At 37.6% G+C, this 19,938-nt stretch overlaps 1 protein-coding gene across 2 annotated transcripts in view; it reads left to right on the plus strand.

The window, feature by feature from the left end:
* Positions 1-15,560, plus strand: part of LOC105684858 — a 78,070-nt gene extending 62,510 nt beyond the window's left edge. For both annotated transcript variants that reach the window (XM_048651111.1, XM_048651110.1), the window contains one exon: positions 13,632-15,560. In XM_048651111.1, coding sequence (XP_048507068.1) covers positions 13,632-13,706 — 75 coding nt within the window. In that variant the 3' untranslated portion in view covers positions 13,707-15,560. The remainder of the gene's footprint in view (positions 1-13,631) is intronic.
* Positions 15,561-19,938: the final 4,378 nt, after the last annotated feature.

Raw genomic sequence — 19,938 nt, forward strand, 5'->3', positions numbered from 1 at the left:
CGTATATGTTGTATAGATATCTACTTATGAGATAGACGTACACCGACCGTGTTCATAAGTGAAATATGTGAACACGACGCTATCTGATTTAGGTTCGCGCAAAATATCCATAGTCGAATTAACAGCAGCGCCACAGCAGAGGTGGGGGGATCGCATCGACCGGCCACGATCTGTTATGATCCACGGCGTTCGCACGTAATTATTGTCATCGCATGTTCATGTCTATCGGGAATTCCCAGATCATCAAGAAAAGAAAGAACATTTTAATCTATATTTTTTTATTTAGGAACGGTCATTTTTATTACACGAGCAAGGTGTAATATTAAAAACACAATTACTAAAAGTACAATTTACAAAAGATGAATTCCGATCAATATTGGAATGTAGATTATTGAAAGTCCTTGAGGTTATGGTCTCGGATCGTCGGTCATGGTCTAACAATAAGGTCTTCGTTTTCTTTGCTAATGTTTCAGAGTTTTCCAGATTTTGAAAAACTTTTACTGGAGGCTTGTCCATGAAACTCCGTTTCCGATTCACAGCAATTTCACCGGCCGTTACAAAGTTTGGAAAAAGGATTCGATTACTGGAAGTAAACGGCTCTGAATTCCCTAGATCCTCTTTTTGGTTTTCATCAAAATCATCATCAAAATCGTCGCATTGCAATATTGACTTTGATTGATTGGCTTTGGAGGAAGTAGCCGCATGGGCTATTCCTCCCATGGTTGCCCGAAATATTAAAAAATTGAACACCATAATTATGAGCGTCGGCTAGCCTAGTGAGTAGCGTTGCGGCTCATTACTCGGACGTTCGAGGTTCGAGCCCGGGATGGGAAAAAGTTTTTATCTTTACGAAATTAAAAACTTACGTCCTGGCGAATTAATATTTGCTCCCTGCTAAGAGATGGTGTGGTAGTAGGGAGAAAAACTAACACTTACGTCCCCGAAATCAGGGACGAAACACGCACTTTCGAGCAGGGTAGGAAGAAAAAATAATAACAATGACAACGACAATGACAACGACAATGACAACGACGACAACGATAATAACAACGACTACAACAATAATAATAACGATAACAACATCAACCATAACAACAGCAACAATAACAGCAACAAATACACAACTAAAACAGCAACTACATAACGACAACGGCAACGATAACAACAACGATAATGACAACAATAGCAACGACAACGACAATAACAATGACAATGAAAATGACAATGAAAATAATAACAACGACAACAACAGCAACGACAACGACAACGACGATGACAATGACAACGAAAATAATAACAACGACAACAATAACAACGACAACGACAAGGACAACAATAATGACAATGACAATAACAACAGCAACAATAACAACAATGCAACAACTACAACAAGTACAACAGCAACGACAAATGTCAAACAAAATAACAAACGACGCTATCTGATTAGGTTCGCGCAAAATATCCCTAGTCGAATTTACAGCAGCGCCACAGCAGGGGTGGGGGGATCGCATCGACCGGCCACGATCTGTTTTCTACAGGGTGTCATTTTCGTTGACGCACTCGCATCATCATCGAACCATAGGAATACACCCTTATAGATACTGTTGACAAATGCTATATTATTCTTCTCAGCCGACAGTACGTAAGGCAGAAGAGAAAAATCTAGAGTGGGTCACATGTAGAGAGATACAGAAAGATTTGATGAAGTAAAATATATGAAAGAAGGGAAAAGATTCAGAGTGAACGTCACAGCAGAGTAAAAATTCAGAAGAGCTGGGATGTGTAAGAAAGAAGAAATTAATAATTATTTATGTAAAGAACCTCAACCAAACCCCTCAACAGACGTTATTTATAAATAATTCTATTATAATTCTACCACCCCGTATGTATGGGATTTCGCTTCATCGCGAAGTGGGCGTGTGGAAGGGGATGTTAGATTAGGTTAGGTGTGAACTCTAATTGAGCACAGTTAATTTAATGGGTTTTGTAACCGCTCGCGTATACCTATGCCGATCGAGTTGATTTCTACGTAACGTATATTACGGTAACATACTCCAATTCCGGTCTTTTATTTTACATACTAGAAATTAATATAGACGGATATGTCTGTTCGATTCGTGATTTCGCCGTATGGCAAGGCTCAGATCGTAACGATTTTTTTTGTCAATCCACATCACACGTTCAAACTTTTACTGACGGCTATAGAGCGTCATTACTTGTTAGAAAAGCATTCAAAAAATTCAAAGATGTTTTTGGAAGATTTCTCAAAACGGATCCACATGAGCTTGAAAATTGCAAAAAAACATGCACTTTCCAATGTCTTGAATAGAAAATTGCTCGTATTGCTGAATTTTCGGTAATGGTCGTTGACGTTTCAGGATAATGTAGGCGTTTAACGGGCGACCCGCCGCTACAAAGTCACTGCAAATTTTGATAACCATCTACGTTTTTATAAAATTGCTACATTGTAGTGTCGCGTGGTGCGGCGAGATGTTGGAATGCAGGGACGCTGTAGCGGCTGGGTCGCCCGCTTAACGCCTATAATATTTTAAAGTACCGAATTTTTGTTCGATTCACTTTCACGATTCATCCCTGGTAATGAACGTTTTATTGTTCAGCAACAAAGATGAATATGGAATATAAATAGTCGTTGGTGGAATTCTAGGTATGAATGTACTGGTCGCTCCCTGGGTCTTCGAAAATTTAATTTTTTCATTGTAAATTGAGCTGTAATTTATATTTTCATTATATTCACCCTTCTTTACACGGTTCTACGTAACTTCGTGGAACTCATTTGTGAAGGTTAGCGAAGAATTTTCTCATAACAAAATATTTTCCATCACAAAATTAGAGAAAAAAAATGAATAAATAAAAAATTCCTCTGCAATTAGGTATACCTATATACAAGATATATATATATACCGATATTGACGCGAAAAATAAAAATTCTCAAACATCCTCGGCGAGTTTTAAATATTTTGTTGTTAGTCGAACTTCGACGAGTTTATTAATTTTTTCTCCATGCGTATGTTGAATAATAACCATGACGCGTGGCTAATGTTCTCGAGACAATTGAAACTGAAAAATAATTCAACTAAAATGAATATAGGCATGAAAAGTATACGCATCGACCTTTAAACTCTGCGGTGGAAGTTCAAAGTATAAGACTTTAGATAAACTCGAAGATTCTTTTCCTCAAACTTCTTGTATATTAAGAGACTCGGTAGAGTTTCTCGCGAGGTACGTACATTCAAAAGAACGAGACTCCTACAGAGTATACGTACCGCAATGGGAGCTCGAAGGCGTGGTAGAGATTAGCGCAGCTTCTATTAAATAGGTCCCAGGTTATTAATATTACAGCCAATATTTGGCTTCTTGATTTTCATCGATTGGTATTCAATCTTATATACTTACAGTTGGTGATTTCGTTTGTCGTATGTCTTCTACAGTAATTTGATGCATGATGCAAAGTGATCTGCATCCTTGTTTTCCTGTTATCAATGAATTTGTTTTCATTAAAGATATTCTGGTAGTAGACATTGTTAAACACTCAAATTACTTGGCAAACTTTTGTGCACCGTAGGCATTTTCCTAAGTCACTTTCGCATGTAGCAGTATAAGGTACCCTGCAAGAAGCAGCAGCAGCAGCAGCAGCAGCATTAACTGGTTTATACGTATTAGAGAAGCTCACGTCTATCTTTCGTTACACACCATATTATACGTAGATACATGCATATAGTTTATACCTCGTCCGAGACTTATTCCCGGCTAAAGGAAGTTTCTTCCATCTTCCTTAATAATGCATTATATTCCTGCTTCCTCTATCCGTCTAAGTGCTAAGCCAGGCGTTTATTCATGTACCTACCTAATAGCCGTCGTCTCACCTCCACTTCCACCTCCGTCGTTCCCGCTGGTAATTCTCTCTATTCTCCATCTTCTGCCATCCATATAATTCCAAGATTGAATTTAATTGCATATATTTATCCGTATACGCACAAGGTGTCCAATTTTGAATCAACATATTATTCTATTCCTAGAACAAAAGATATTGTATACATATATTTACCCTGTCAAGATCTGATCGAGTTAATTTTTTTCATGGAGTTTTGGACGACACCGTTGAAGCCATGAGCACCGAAAATATCGAATTTTTTCTTTGTTATCTAAAGTCAATTGTTACCAAGTTGGGATCGTGTGTGTACCAGTTGGGCGAGTTAGAGAGAGAAACAAGACTTAAGTAACGTCAATCTCTCCTACCTCCTGACCCTGAAACTTCAGTGAGAAACTTTTTTTTCTCGTCCCATACGCTCTCGAGCAAGAGAAAAATTGTTCAATTATTTGGAGTGTCGTGGTAGGTCTTACACTAGTTCTACGACACCCTGTACACTCAGATTACACAATAAGCGTATAACAGAGAATAAGATATACGAAAGGAATGGAAATTCTGCAGTACCATGTTCGTATAGTCGAGTACGATAGAGTACAAATGGGGGTGGGGACTGGTATTTGATTCGTAAATCTAAAATCAAAGCTTACTTCCGCAGCGCTAGAACGATATTTCTGTACTTCCGGTCAGCGAGTGAATGTTACGTACATATACCGTACCTACGTCATCTCCGTTTCCACGTAGCTTTTCTCCCCCCTTTCCCCTTCAATCTCTATTACTCTTTCCTCCTTCTCTCTCTTTCTCTGTCCTTTTCGATCGCCCCTTGCCCAACTTAACTGCTCACCCCTCTGTTCCGACTCATATCTGTAGTTTCGGTGTATACAGATAAATGTATATACCGGGTGGGGCATTGAAAGTGACCTAGACAATTTTCCACCGAAGGAAGCGGGATATGGAAGAATGTTCCAGGCACTAGTTTCATAGTTTCAAGGCGTTTCGGAATGTCAAGGCGACTTGAAGGTCCACTTTTTTGTTTTTTTCATGTGTAGTGTGAGTACTTTTTAACTCAGAATTGTGTGCCCTTTCGATTTATACGAAAACAAATATACCATTCCATTTGAAAAAATAAAGTGGATCTCAAAATGACCTTGATACGTCGACTTTGCAAAAAAATGAAAAACACCATCATGCGTCCTCTTGGTAACCGTGAAACTATTGTCTGGAACATTTTTTCATGCCTCGCTTCGTTAGGTATGATGTTACCAGGGTCACTTGAAATGCTCTACCCTGTGTATGATAGAAAAAGCCAAAAACCAACGAGACCTGCACTTGGGGAATCGTGTACTTAAAAATTTTAACTGAAGACGCGTGAAAAGTTGTAGGGCGTGTGATCGCGTATTTGCTACGTTTTTACACATGTGTTGTATTTATGGGGGTTAGAATCATCGCATTCCATACCTACCAGTGCAGGTGTTATATACACGTACAAGAGTATATACCTAAATTCGCACACACATAGCAATTCAGCGATTTCAGCTTATTCAATTCCGCAGGACTCTTTGGAATTCGCGCGCTAGGAATTCTAACGGTCTTGTTAACACTCTTTATACGTTTTCTGGAAAACGTTTCGTTCTCGTAGATAACTATCCCCTACCCTTATCCTACAAATACACTCACATTCATACGTATACATATACGTACATTTCACTTGCATGAAAGTAGGTGCACAGAAACCCGTATTATAGCCACTACGACGTGTGCATTATGTAACGTATTACATTAGACGTTCTTATTATATTTACGCGAATCATAAACACCTTATGACTTTTTCAACCACCGTTTATACCCTCCACTCTCTCCCTCTACTTCTTGAAATGCTTTTTCTTTATTAATGTATATACATGTATCAGATGTACCTTATGTAGTACGTATACATACACATCCTTCACCATCTTCTGTTTGAGCTTTTTACGAATAAATATATTTATGTATACCTCATTTGATTATCGCTTCTTTACGTCTCTTGTGGAGGTAATGGTACTTGTTAGGCCTCAAATTGTTTGACTCAACGTGTTGCGCCAATCAGAGTTCTCTCTACGATTATTCGTGTTCATTTACGAAACTGAGAGAGTAGTCACAAGAACATGTAACATACAACCTACATTCCGGCAATGACGATCCCGCCGACCCGATGTGTCAGAAAGTATTATTTCGCTCCCTCTGTTTTTTGGTCAACAAATAAAAACACCCGGTTACAATTAGCGTTCGAGCGCCGGACGAGCTATTTCGCCCTTGGTCGCCCTCTAGTCAAGTCAGAATTGTTTCTAGGCGCTGAAATAGCGGACGTCGTCAAAACAGCGGCGATTCATGGTAACCACGGGTTTGCCGGCGCGATGTCTTCTTGAAGTCGTGCGGTGTGTTCACCGTGGGTGTTCTCTGTCGTGTTCGTAGTTACAGATTATTCAAAAATAAGATATGAACTGGGACGTGGAGATTAGAACGCAGCGTCACAATACATAACATCTTCTGTATATGTCAGTATGTCTAGAGGTAATATTATACTATTCAGTTTGTAACGAGCGAGCGCTTTTAAGCTCTTAAGAAGTTTGATCATTTTACCTCGTTACGATGCGACGCGATGTCTCGCTATGAGCTCACCGTGCAGCAGTGCAGGTTGCCCCAACGTAATAGTCGCTGGCTAGCTGCTACCGTTTGCTGCTCCTTTTGCTTTATTTATATACATACATATATATACAATATGAGATTCTCGTTTTGAAACGACTCCTTTTTTCCCTCTCCTCTTCTTCATATTTTCCACTCTCTCATTTTCTCTCTCTCTCTCTCTCTCTTTTCATCTTACTCGACTCGCGAAGGAAGATAAGGATCATCGCGCGCAATACCTTATACTTCTTTACATCCATAGATGTACAGTATACATATTAGATACATACAAACATCAGGGTGATACCTGAAAATTGGTTCTATGTGTCGAAAAAGAAATTTCCTGAAAATTTCAGTTCTTAATATTAATTCTAAGTACTTTCCCAGAGGGGAGAAAAATTTTCCATTCAGAGTAGACGTAAATTTAAAGTTTTCTAAAGATAAAGAAAAATAAATCAAAATAACAAAGATCAGATGAAGTCGACTGGAAGAAAAAATACGTCTTTTCATCGTGGAAAAATATCTTCTCACTCTGTCAAGGCCTTTAATTCTACACACAGTCGAGAAGTTATATTTTGCCAAACAAGAAAAAGAGAGGAACAAGTCAAGAGAAAAAAAAGGCATAAAGTTTATCCAATCTTACACATGTACCACTTTGTAATCCGGGTACATAAATTTTATCTTCATCTGATTATTATTCGCGTATCTTGTGAAAATTACGTGAACTTGGTGGTAATTGAGAGGCGAGGGGGGGGCGGAGGAGGCGTGCAATTATCTTTAAACATCTTGTATATAATTTGCGTGCGTTAATTAAAACTGCCGCGAACCATTGACTCTCCGTTGAGACACTTCACAGGCTGGGGGACCTGTGCAGACGAGAAGAAATATCGACATCGAGATGAACGGAAGAGAAACATGGGGCCGAGACCGGGACCAGGAGCAAGAAAAGCATAGCTAGAGGGAGAGAGAAAAAAGATGGATAGAAAAAGGGAGGTCCTGGATACGGAGAAGAGAAGCAAAGAGGAAGGATCAGTTTTCCAATAGAAGGAAAGACAGAGATTGGGATTGCGAGGCGGAGAGGTTTGGCTTAGCAAGGTGAGAGCCAGGTTGGGTTGGGTTTTTCGACCTTTGGCTTTGAGGGATGAACCGGCGAAGGGACTCGAATAAAGGAGAAAATCGATAATTATTTTCGGATTGGTCCAGACACTTCGGTTACCCAACCAGGTACAACGCTAGCGTGTATACCTATAAGGTGGCGCCCCGCGGACATGGAGTAAAAGAGATAGAAACAAAAATACAAAGAAGAAAAAAAGTTGCACTTCTAGTTCAAATCGATTGTATCAATATATACCTTACAATATAACGTTCAATTAATTCGCGACTCCTTCGAAATACTTTCTCCTTAAATATTATCTCAACTGTCGATATCTCGATTGGAGTCGTATCGTTTATTTTGGATATTTTCAACCCGTGTCCGCACTTCCAAAACCTTAACTCTGATACGTGAAAATCAATGTAGTCAGCACGTGTTTGGATGTAGGGGTAAGAAAAGCCTGTTTACCAGTCGGCAAGTCGCGCTCGTCATCGTCAGAAGGTGATTACACCTCGTTACAGGCTAATCATCTTTTACCTCTCAACAATTCCCGTGGCTTACAGGTACACCGCCACCTATCCATCCATGAAACCAACCAGCCATTGATCGCGTGGTACACCAGCTAGCTAATATTAGCTCTTACCGCGTGCCCATCTATCCATGAATTTCGTCACTTTATTGGGATACGCACACATCTGTATATAGGTACAGATATAGATATGTCATTGAACCAATACCGGCCATCTACCCACATGTAAATCAATACATCAATCCGTGTATTTGATGTGTGGAGGAACGCGGGGCGGTATGGTGTACTTGAGGAATCTATGGGGAAAAAATAGGAAAAATTTTCAATCTAAAATTATGTTTATGGTCCTTCTCGATCATTTGAAACAAATTTTAACGAAATTTTTTAGGTATCTACCCCATTTTGCCCCGCGTTCCCCTATACATGTGCATTCATTCTACATCATACAACTATAAACGTAACCGTAATCTGTGAATACACAAGTAATTCCGTGCCCTCAAATCACGCAGTACGAACATAACACGTAACGCAAAGTCCGCACGAACGAACGGCCGGGTTCCAATTGAATTCTCGGTATTATACCTATAACATGTATTACTCGTGTAAAGGGTAGCGCGGGTTGAACCGACCTCTATTTTGTATACAGTGAATGGAGAGTAGATTGATGGATTATATAATAGTGATACGTTGTCATGTATAATTAGATGACACGCAGAGAAACGAGATGTTCGTAATACAGCCTCATTTCTCCACGGTATAGACTACCTCGCACTTCGCACAGGTTCGCGTGCAATTTTTTTATTCGCTATAGTATAAGAAAGTCGAAGAGGGTTTCCTTTAGCTATATCGACAGACGTACGGGTACTTCTTCCGTCAACGTCATCTCTCACTTGCGTACAAACCAACTTTATCACCGTGTCGTGTTTGCGTGTATTACAAGATGGGTCGGTGATAGCTGATTGAGGACCTCAGACGAATGAATATTTCATTCATTTCAACGTAATTTCTTCATAATTCTGGTCGACGAGCTCCGGGTACCGCACTTCAAAGAGTATTCTCAGCTAACAGACCGATCCATTGTTTTACCTCGGCGAAATTTGCAGTGTGCGATTACGTTCACACAGACGCCACACGATCGTGAAGAAATTAGAGACGGCGGGGGTCGCTGGGATAACCTTAACAACCGTAGTCGCCGAGCTTCACCGCGAACGTCTCCATGAAATCTACAGTTACATGTTATCGTGCACCATCTCGCCGACGATGCCAGGCGTCGCGACGTCAACTTTGATCGAATTAATACCTCGGTGGAGCGAAGGACCGTAAAGTTTCTACTTTGCGGAGGATGATGCCAAGACGATGTCCCCGATCTCGTGCCGCTGGTGATTTCTGGGAGCGTACGTAAGGAAACCAATAGCCGCACCAGCCCCTCTGAATCCGTGGAAAACCCGGAAACCCGAACCCCTCGTTGCGCTTTCATCTGTCAAGAATTCGAACCCTCTTCCCGCGCTACGTTACGCGACGGCATCGCGTGCACGTGGAGTAACCAGCCTACCTATGGGCGAGTCAAGGCTGTACAACTTAAATTTTCCCATTCTTCTTCTATATTATCCTGAGTACTGGTCCCGAGTTCTCGAGTCTTGAGTTCTGTATCCTGAGAAGCGTACCTTTCATCTCCACTTCCTTTGTGGTCTATGTCTCCTCTTCCCGTCCAGAACCTGTCAGCCCATTTTACAATACATTGTATGCCATACGTACGAGCCGAAGGTATTTTAGCCTTGTATAATAGCTATACGTATACCTTCCACCCTTGATATCTACATCACACGGCTATTTCTCATTTTTTCTTTTACATATTCTTATGCCTTACGACACCTTATAAACCAACTGAACAACTGTGTTCTGGCTTTTTATCATTCACATAATTTCTACATATAAACGAGAGGGAAAATACAATAATAACAAGGAAGCAAGAACTTGTGATACGTGGAAAAACATACGACCGATTTTAATTGATACGAACCATGATAATACATTTATCACATTTGGGAAAATCTACGTCAATTCGATGAACCAAAAACAGCGACCATCTGCGCAAAAAAAAATTTCGAAAATCGGGGAGTATTTTTAACCAAGAACAAATTCATGAAAAATCGTTGAAAAAATTCAAATAGTTCAGTGTTTTTGGTTTATCGATTTCATCTGGAATTCCCCATGTATAAAGTGAATTACGTACGACGATAATTGCGACGCTGTTTTTCTTAGCGAAGATCGACTCACTGGACAGAATCAGATTCGATTCCAATATCCCGCAGAGTGCTCTCAAAATCAATCTTGTGTTCGTTCCGAGTTTCTTCGTATTTTTTATTCATTTCCCGTATTCCGTTCGTACGTATGTCTGTAGAGTTTTACTTTCCCTTGGATGAATTTTCCTCCGTCTGGTTCATCTCGAATCTAAAACGTACCTCTGAAACTCTGTAAAAGAATACATGAATTCAGAGTCTACGAATTCTATTAAAATCGTCTGTCAGTTTTCTTACGCTACTGTGTGGAGAATACTTTTCTTCGCAACGCGAATCTCGTATACTATTGTGTATCCCAGAAAAGCACAAGTGCAAAAAAAAAAACATCGCTAAGCACTTTAATTTTTCCGAATCAATCCAACTGCAGCAAGGTCAACTATGTCGCTGCACACCTACACCGATTTCGCACTTAACAAATCAATGACCTCACGAATTATTTCAAAACAAAAAATGTCAATGTCTAATATTTCATTTCTCGTTGGGGATAAAAGTTTTCCCCGGGGAACGGAGGTAGGGATGGTTTGCGAGGGTTGCCTCTCGTGATTTCCGCCTTATTTCGACTGATTTAGTTACGGTTGAATCGCGTTAGATTTTGAGATACCTCGTTGCGTATACATACGATCACCACAGACGGTTTTCCACCCTTTTTGCCCATCCCTCTTCCTCTCGCCCCTCTCGTCGCTCTTTTGCGTTTTTTTTTTTTCTTTTTTTTTTTACGCTCGCGCTAACGAGCATCCCAAGAGGTTCGCTATAGCTTCGGCATTGAAGGCAAACTGCTTGTGCGCTGCTGCTGCACCGGTGCAGTCTACGACGAGGCTGTTGCAAAACACGTGACTTGTTTTTTTTTTTTTCTATCGGTATGACATCGTGTCGTACGTTTTGAAAACGAAACGTCGAAAAGAAAGCGCGGGGTTTCCCGTTCGATGGAGTCAAAAAGTGTGAACTGTTGGGTCGATTCATTAAATCACACATCTAATGAAACTGTATCTCATTTTCGTAACGAATATTTTAGCTCAGCGCCGGTAGAAGAGAAGAAAAAAAATAATTGAAAGATTTTAGTAATTTCCTTTTTATCTTTCATTTTTTCATATTTAGGGAAAAAGGGCTCGACGGGATTACGAGATAATTTTTTGATCAATTGAAAAGGATTTCGTAAGCCCCTTCTATTCATGTAATTTTTAATCCATTCCAATTTCTATTGAACCTTTTTGTGATAATTATTTTCAAAAACGTGATGCGGGTCAGAGGTTAACGATCTTCTTTTATTACGTTATCTCTACATGGCTTTGCTTTACCGTAACCTACGCCGACGTCTAATAGCGAGGATCAATTTTCTCTGCATTGTCCGTATGACGCGGAATTCGCACTCTGCCGAACTTGTACGCAACGAATATTCGTACACGTATATCGTAGCGACGAACGCAAGTAGCAAATAAAGCAAATAATCAAATGAATAAATAAAAGAGAAGAAAAAAAGTTTGCGATAAATAAAAAATGGGGGAAAACACACCAGAGATCTGTTCCCTTGGTACGGGGATTCTCTGAGTGGTGTATCAATTAAGCGCTAATGAACGGGGAAATACTCGGGTCATAAAACTCAATCGCCAATTATCGGTCTGGTTCGTCCACGTACAACCGATATTACAGGTATATACGCGGCATGTATGTTAACTCGTACACAGAGAAACGGATTTTACACATTCATAAAAAGCAAATAACAAAGAGAAAAAAAACTAGACTCTCTGATAAAAATTCGATTTTAAAACAATCGAAAATGAAAACCTTTGCGACAACGGCTGAACAATTCCCATTTAATAATACCCACGTATTACAATTGGCTCGATAACCCCTGGCGTATTATTTTGTAATTGGCGAAAACAGCCGTATCAAGTGGTGTGTAAAAATTCGGAGATCATATTATCGCATATTTTTAAATCATTATAGCATTTCACGCGCGTTACATCGTTCATTTCAAAATGGATCGAATACGCCGAATCGTTAACAAATCAACGCACAAAGCGCTCAAAACGTGGGTTTGGAGCAAAAAAGCTGTCGAATTTTTTATCGTCTACGGCGTCGGTAAATGATTTGTGTGATTCGTTCGTACTCGGGAGACGATTCAGATTCAACCTGTTTACGTATCTGTCGTGTACCGTACAGGCTTCAGATGCAGGAATAATTGTACGTTATCATCTCAGAAATTTGCAGCAAACCAGGTATTTGTAAATGTATGTCTAAAAGCTCCATACCATCCGCGAGCTGACTTAGTCACGTCAGAATGGTTTGTTTAACGAACAAATCCAATTAACTCGCAATTACATTAATTTTAAGTTTTCCTATTATTGTTGGCCAACCAAGTTGCAGACTGCCCTAAGGCGGTGCACTAAACTCCTCCAAAGGCTATATCCACATTCACGATTCACCCACCGCATTTCATATAACTATATACGATGTCCAACTATTCTCTCCAGTCTACTGCCATCATCCAACTATTTTAGCTTGTACCATATAATAGGGGGAACTGAATTCATTATTCATATTATTACCGAATCGCTAACGTTATTATATTCGAGACGTTCGCGCCCTCCCGGATATCCAAATCTACCCTATATCAATCGCAAGCTGGCTAAATTGAAATTTCACGCCACTTTTTTCAACGATCGCCGATACACGCTAAAATTAAAATTAGTCCATCTTCAATTTCCGGATTTATATCCAGAGGGAAAGGCTAACGAAAGAGACTCTACGTACGTTTCTATGTGATATCGGTCTTCAGTTGCATTACATGCATAACATGAAACCGTCGTTGGCGATATGCTAATGGTAAAGGCGAGTAAAGCACGTGGGGTTGAACGCAGCGCGATGGGCTTTTAGCAGGATCGTGTTTCTCGGGGCTTTGTAATCCAGCGGCAGAAGCAGCTTTCAACTGCACAAGCTTCGTTGGCTCGTCTTACGTTTTTCTCCCTTCTACTCTTCAACCCTCCGTTATAGTAGCGTCACACCCCCCACATGTACCCTATGCTCGTAAGAAGTGGCCCCAAAATGAGAAACCAAACATTGATTGTTATTTCATCAAGCTCCAATATATATCGTTAAAGTTGTTTGAAACAATAAAAAAAAACAAACTAGATAACAGGTGTATTTTTTTTCGTTGCGTTTCAGTTGAAGGCGAGAGCGGTAACGGCGTGGAGACACAGCGGTGAACACGGTAGTGAGCTGTCGGTATTTTGCTGGTGAAATTGGCCAGGGGAATCAAGAAGGGGCACCATTTGGCCGCCTCCGTCCATGCCAACCGACAACCGTCAGATTATATTCTGCGGTCCCTGAGCTTTGATCCTGCGGTTGCGTCCCAGGGTGTTAAAAGTTTCAAGGTATCAAGGTTTCGCAAGGTTCCAAAGATTCCAGGGTTGAATGAAAAAGAACAAAGCGAAAGATCGGGCCCTTCTCGTTCCCGGAATCTATGATGACGTTACCTTACCTTTATCCCGCATGCGGGGCGCACGTAAGCCACCAAAATATATGTATAAAGGTCTCGCTTGTAAAAAAGAAAAATCAAATCTCATGCAAACGGTTCATCAAATATTAGACGATCATCCGATAAATATTGGATTTACAAGCCGCTGCTGATTTTAGCGACGACTAGGTGCGCTCGCTTCTCAAATGGGGGAGAAAAAAAAAAAAATGAAACAAAAAAGTCAGCTAAGAGGAGAAACATAGAATAGAAATGAAAAGAAGCGAAGAAAGACGATTTGGGGTGGCGAAAAAACAATGAGAGAAAAAGAAAATGCGCAGAGAGTGATTTGTTAGGAATCTAATGGAAAGGGGAAGAAAGAGAAAAGGAAAAAAACGACGAATCGATTAAATCTCAAAAGCCAAGATGAAATTGATCTAAAAAATGCACCAAAAAATGAAAAGGAGAAGCAGAAGAGAAAAAGAATGAACAAATATTCAAATTAACTAAAACTATAAATAAATCTTGTAGGAAAGAATGATTTGGAAAAAAAATTAAAAAAAAAAAAAACGAACAAATAAATTACATGAATTGAAAGAGGCACATGGGGATAATGACAGACTTTTCTTTTGTAATTTTTTACCTGGAAAGGAAGTAGCGTTATATTTAGCATGCGGCGGAACGAAAAATGAAATAATATGATATTGAAAAAAAAAAAAAAAAAATTGAAAAGTAGTAAACAGAAAAAAAAAGGAACTGCACGTATGTTATGCTAGAGAAGTGTGTGGGTATAAAAGTCGTCGTGAATCGTTGTGAATCGTTGTGAATCGTCAATCGAATGACGATAATTTTTTTAAATTCAATAATTAAAATGAATATTATAATGAATTTAATTAAGTGAATTTAGCGTATATATATATATATGAGTATATATATATTATTATAACTAAATAAATAATAATGAATTATATAAAATAAGACACATAGAAAATGCATATATCATAATGTACACATAAATGGACGATAACAAATTGATTTATGAGAGGAACAACTGAAAATAGCGGCGAGGAAAAAGAGGCACAACAGAACAGAAAGAAATATAATTATTATGTATAATTGAAATATATGAATCATATTAATCGTACGATTGCTACACCCATATAGTAGTATATATGTATGTATATATATATTTATATAAATAAATGTATTAACGTTATTCTAATGACGAAGGTACGATCTAAGATATAAACAATAAAACGTTACGAAATACATGCGTAAGTAAATTTTTAGTAACTTTAGTACCGTCAGTTTCTATATACACAGATATATGTATATATATAAAACATACATATATACAATGAACATCATAGAGAGTATTACATATTTCAACAATTCTTATAACCTACACTTGCTGCTACAGTTAAAAAAGATAAAGAAAGAAGAGAGATTGCGAGAAAGAGAGGGAGTAAGAAACGAGAGAAAGAATCAACCCACCAGAAAGAATGGAGAAAGAACCGAATGAAATTACAGCTACAGCCATTGATTTAAAAAAGAAATAATAATCATAACAACAAAAAAAACAACAAACATAAATAATAATATTAATAATAACACTAATCTAATGATAATAATAATAACAATAACAATAAACATAAAGGTAATAATAATGGTAATAACAGTAACAATAATATTAACAGAATTCAAAGAAGTAAAATATATACATATTGATATGTGGATTGCTGCAGATGCAACCGAAACGAAAATTATTGTGATGAAAAAGTGAATGGACGTTGGAAATCTTATATGTATAGTTGTATTTCCGATAAATAGGCGATATAGGTATATATACATATTATTCATCATCATGAAAATTTCAGACACAAGAGGAATAAGGAAAGTCCATTACATACATAGAAAGACCGTCGCCATTTATTATTATTTAATTATACATATTTTCTCTGTATTACCCACTTTTCTTTTTTCCTTCAACCCTTTTCTCCTAATCCATGTACATCTACAAGCACCACTACTATCTTGTCGAATAGTACAGGGATAAAAAAATTATGAAAATCTAAACACCACCATGCTTGAATATGCTTTTTCCCCCGTGATTTTCTCGCAGGATATTTATTCATTTTATGTCATCTTTTTTGTTCTATTATATCACGTATACTCGAATCAATCGGGACACAATGTATCGAAAACTATGTCTATGCTTCGTTTGCTATGAGATAAAAAGAAAGAAGAAATAAATAATATCATCCAGAAATAGGCAATAAATACTTTTATCAGAGTGTCTGTTACTCGGATCTCGTTACTGTTACACGACATCGTTCAGAGATAAGAAAAAAAAACAGATCATTACGATTCTCTACACAAAATAAAGAAACAAAAAATGAACTTTCTACTGTACTTATATTCATTGCGTGTATAACTGATACTGATTTTTTCACAAAAAAATAAATAAATAAATAAATTGAAAAAAGAAAAAAAATTAGAAATAGCAAAAGAAAAACGAAAACTGATTTTCAAACAACTTTATGCGCAAAGTGTGCACGTAATATGTATTCATTAAGATACAGTAGTGTGGTAACGATTGTATGTAATAACGGATAGAGCCACCCAACTTTTCTCGTCATCGTTTTCCTCGTCATCGTCGTCGTCGTCCATCGTCGTGTTAAGGGTGATATGACGGTGAAGGCTGGAGGAGGGGGCGAATCTTTTGGAGGAAAGTATTCGAACGTTATATGAGTGCACATATATTATAAGGGTTCATGTACACTCGTACATATTCCGCGTTTCACTCAAGGATATAATTGAATATGAAAACGAGAATAAATAAGAGGAAAATTATGAAACAACAAAAAAAAATATTACATCAGACGAAAAGAAATATGAACCGAGAGTCCCAGGGTGTGTGCGTGCGTACATTTACGAATATATATATTTTATTATCTTCAATAATAATGGTAGTAATAATAATGATAATGATAATAACGGTAACGATAATAATAATAATAACGATAATAATGATAAACATAATAACAACAACAATAACATTAATAATAATAATAATAGTAATAAGATGAAGAAGAAGAAGAAGAAGAAGAAGAAGAAGAAAGAAGAGAAAGAAGAATCAGAATAATGCTGATGATGATGATGATAACAATAATAATACACAAGGTCGTTAGTTACACATGAGAACATAGAGAGTATGCATCTCAAAAATTTTAACAAGAACATTGCAGTTGTGAAATGTGTTATTATTATTATTGTTATGATAGTTGTCATTATGAAATGAGATTCCGTAAAATCAATCGTAATCGAACGAAACTTCACTACGCTTTTGATGTCGATATTATTGTATAGTATAGGTACATAATTAGGGCTATTTCAATATAACTTGGAGTCAGTAGTTCAAGTCCATCGTAATTACTTCTTTATTCATAATATCTTAGACTTAATCACAAGCAAACAAAAAAAAACAAAGGGAAAGAAAAGAATACACGAACAATAAGTATGTACCCATTTTGCGACAAATAGGTATCTCATTCTTTACGCAAACACCCGCGAGACTTATGTAATTGATGTATGCTGCGTATACATGTACACCGACCGTGTTCATAAGTGAAATATGTAAACATTGCGCGATTTGATTCAGGTTCTCGCAAAAAATATCCCTAGTCGAATTTACAGCAGCGCCACAGCAGAGGTGGGGGGATCGCATCGACCGGCCACGATCTGTAGGGATCCACGGCGTGTTTACCGAAAATAGTAGAATCCATCGGTCCATAATATCGTAGAAACCACGACTGATGTTGTTATTTTGATCAGAGAAATGATACGGTGACTTAAATAGGATAGGATGACCTCCGTCGATGACAGAGTACACACTTGCCATTGATGCATTCGAAATGAGTGTTGTAAGAAAAGGACAATAAACGAGACGCATTAAGCATAATAATTGCATGCTAACTTCTGCTAACTGCTAACGCGTCTTGTTTATCGTTAAATCATCGTTGAATGGCTGTGTCAATTTTGTGAGGTTGTGTGGCCGGTCGATGCGATCCCCCCACCTCTGCTGTGGCGCTGCTGTGAATTCGACTAGGGATATTTTGAGAGAACCTGAATCAGATAGCGTCGTGTTAACATATTTCACTTATGAAGACGGTCGGTGTACTTACCTACCGGTAAATATCAATTAAAAGTTTTCAAATAATATTTGATGCCGTTCCTTGGAAAACAATAATAACGAATAATGGTTATACATTATAAGTTTCACTTTCTTTCCGATTAAATTTACAACGTTTGCTTTCTTTGTTTTTTATTTTTTTATTCATCTCTTTTGTTTAAATACAATGGATTACAAGACCTATAGGTGAAAAAGTGCGTGTCTAATTTTGACTTCAATGTAAGCTCATGTAGTATGAAATTTCATTGAATATTGCAAATCTTAAATACAGCTGTGACAGAGAAGCGTTTCAGTATTGTATATATAGTAGATATATATACATATATATATTTATCTATATACATATACTGATAAGCTCAGCCAATTGTTTCTTACTCTTAATTTATTAATTTATCATGACATCTAATATGACATGGATATGGATAAAAAATAATAACAGTAATAATAATAATTTTTTTAAATCATTTTGCGATGTAAATTAGTCATTTGAAGTGTATGTGTGTATACGTGTATACATGTATTATTCATACATACATCGTACACTCATCTCTGATATTATGATCGTATAATGAAATGCATACGTATACACATATACCAATGTACATACATATAAATGTATAGACTATAGTTGCTTCAGTAAATATTAATGTGAATTATTCGGATGAATGATGAAGTATGCGAGTGTAGAGAGAAGGAGAAAAAAATCGATAACTTTTGTCAACATTTAGCGGAAGTAAAGTTTTAAAATAAAATTAATTAAAATAAAAAACATGAGAGGAAAAAGAAATGGATCGATAAATATGAGATCAAGAGTTATCAATGATAATATGTTTTGTACCGTAGATATGGATTTACAATTTTCTCAACCGTGCGAAAAAAAAAAAACAAATGAATAAAAGTAAAAATAAATAAATAGAAATAAAAAAATTACTATCCCTTATGATATCGAGTCTTTACTGACTGTGACTAGGCATGGACTCTAGGGCACACCAGTCTCATCACCCACTGTGATAAGACTAATAATTTTTAGATTTTTCTAATTAATATTCCGAACAAACTACCCGAACGGCTGGCGGCTGGCTAGCCGATCGGCCAGTTTTATTGACTGCCGCAGACCCAATCGGTTCCACCCTTCCCTATCTATCCGCCCTGTCTGATAAAGATTTTCCAAAGACGTAGGAAACAAAAATGACAAAAACAAAACCAATAGAAAGAAGGAAAAACCACAAAAAAAAAGGAATAAACATAATGATAACAATTTTGAATGTATAATTTATGAATATATATAAGTATGATAATTATTACTGACACTCGATGAAACAATTACGGCAACAATTCTTTTTTTATATAACGGGCACTTCGGATCAGTTTCACTAGATCATGACCTACATTATTCATTTCTCCCGTCTTAAACACGATCTAACATACCTATGCATGTATGTACAACTAGTATAACATCTAAATCTGACAATTTCAACACAATCTGAGTATTCATGATACAAAGCGTGTGCACGTTGTAAAAAAAAAAATTATCATCGAAATCGAACTAAATAGCAAGGGTAAGGTTGATCCTCTAGTCGAACTTATCAGAAATGCCCCATAAAATAATACACGTACAGAAACTGACGTGCGACAAGTACCCATTACGACAGCCACTACCACTACTACTACTACTATTACTACTACTACTACTGCTACTACTACTACTACTACTCCTACTACTAGTTCTACTACTTTTAGACAATGATATGAAGATTCCGTGTAGTAAATAATTATAAAGTTGATGAATAATTCGCTGTACCGATATATAAATTACGTAGTATATG

This window comes from Athalia rosae, chromosome 2 (genome assembly GCF_917208135.1).
Source record: "Athalia rosae chromosome 2, iyAthRosa1.1, whole genome shotgun sequence".
NCBI classification, from domain to species: Eukaryota; Metazoa; Arthropoda; class Insecta; order Hymenoptera; family Athaliidae; genus Athalia; species Athalia rosae.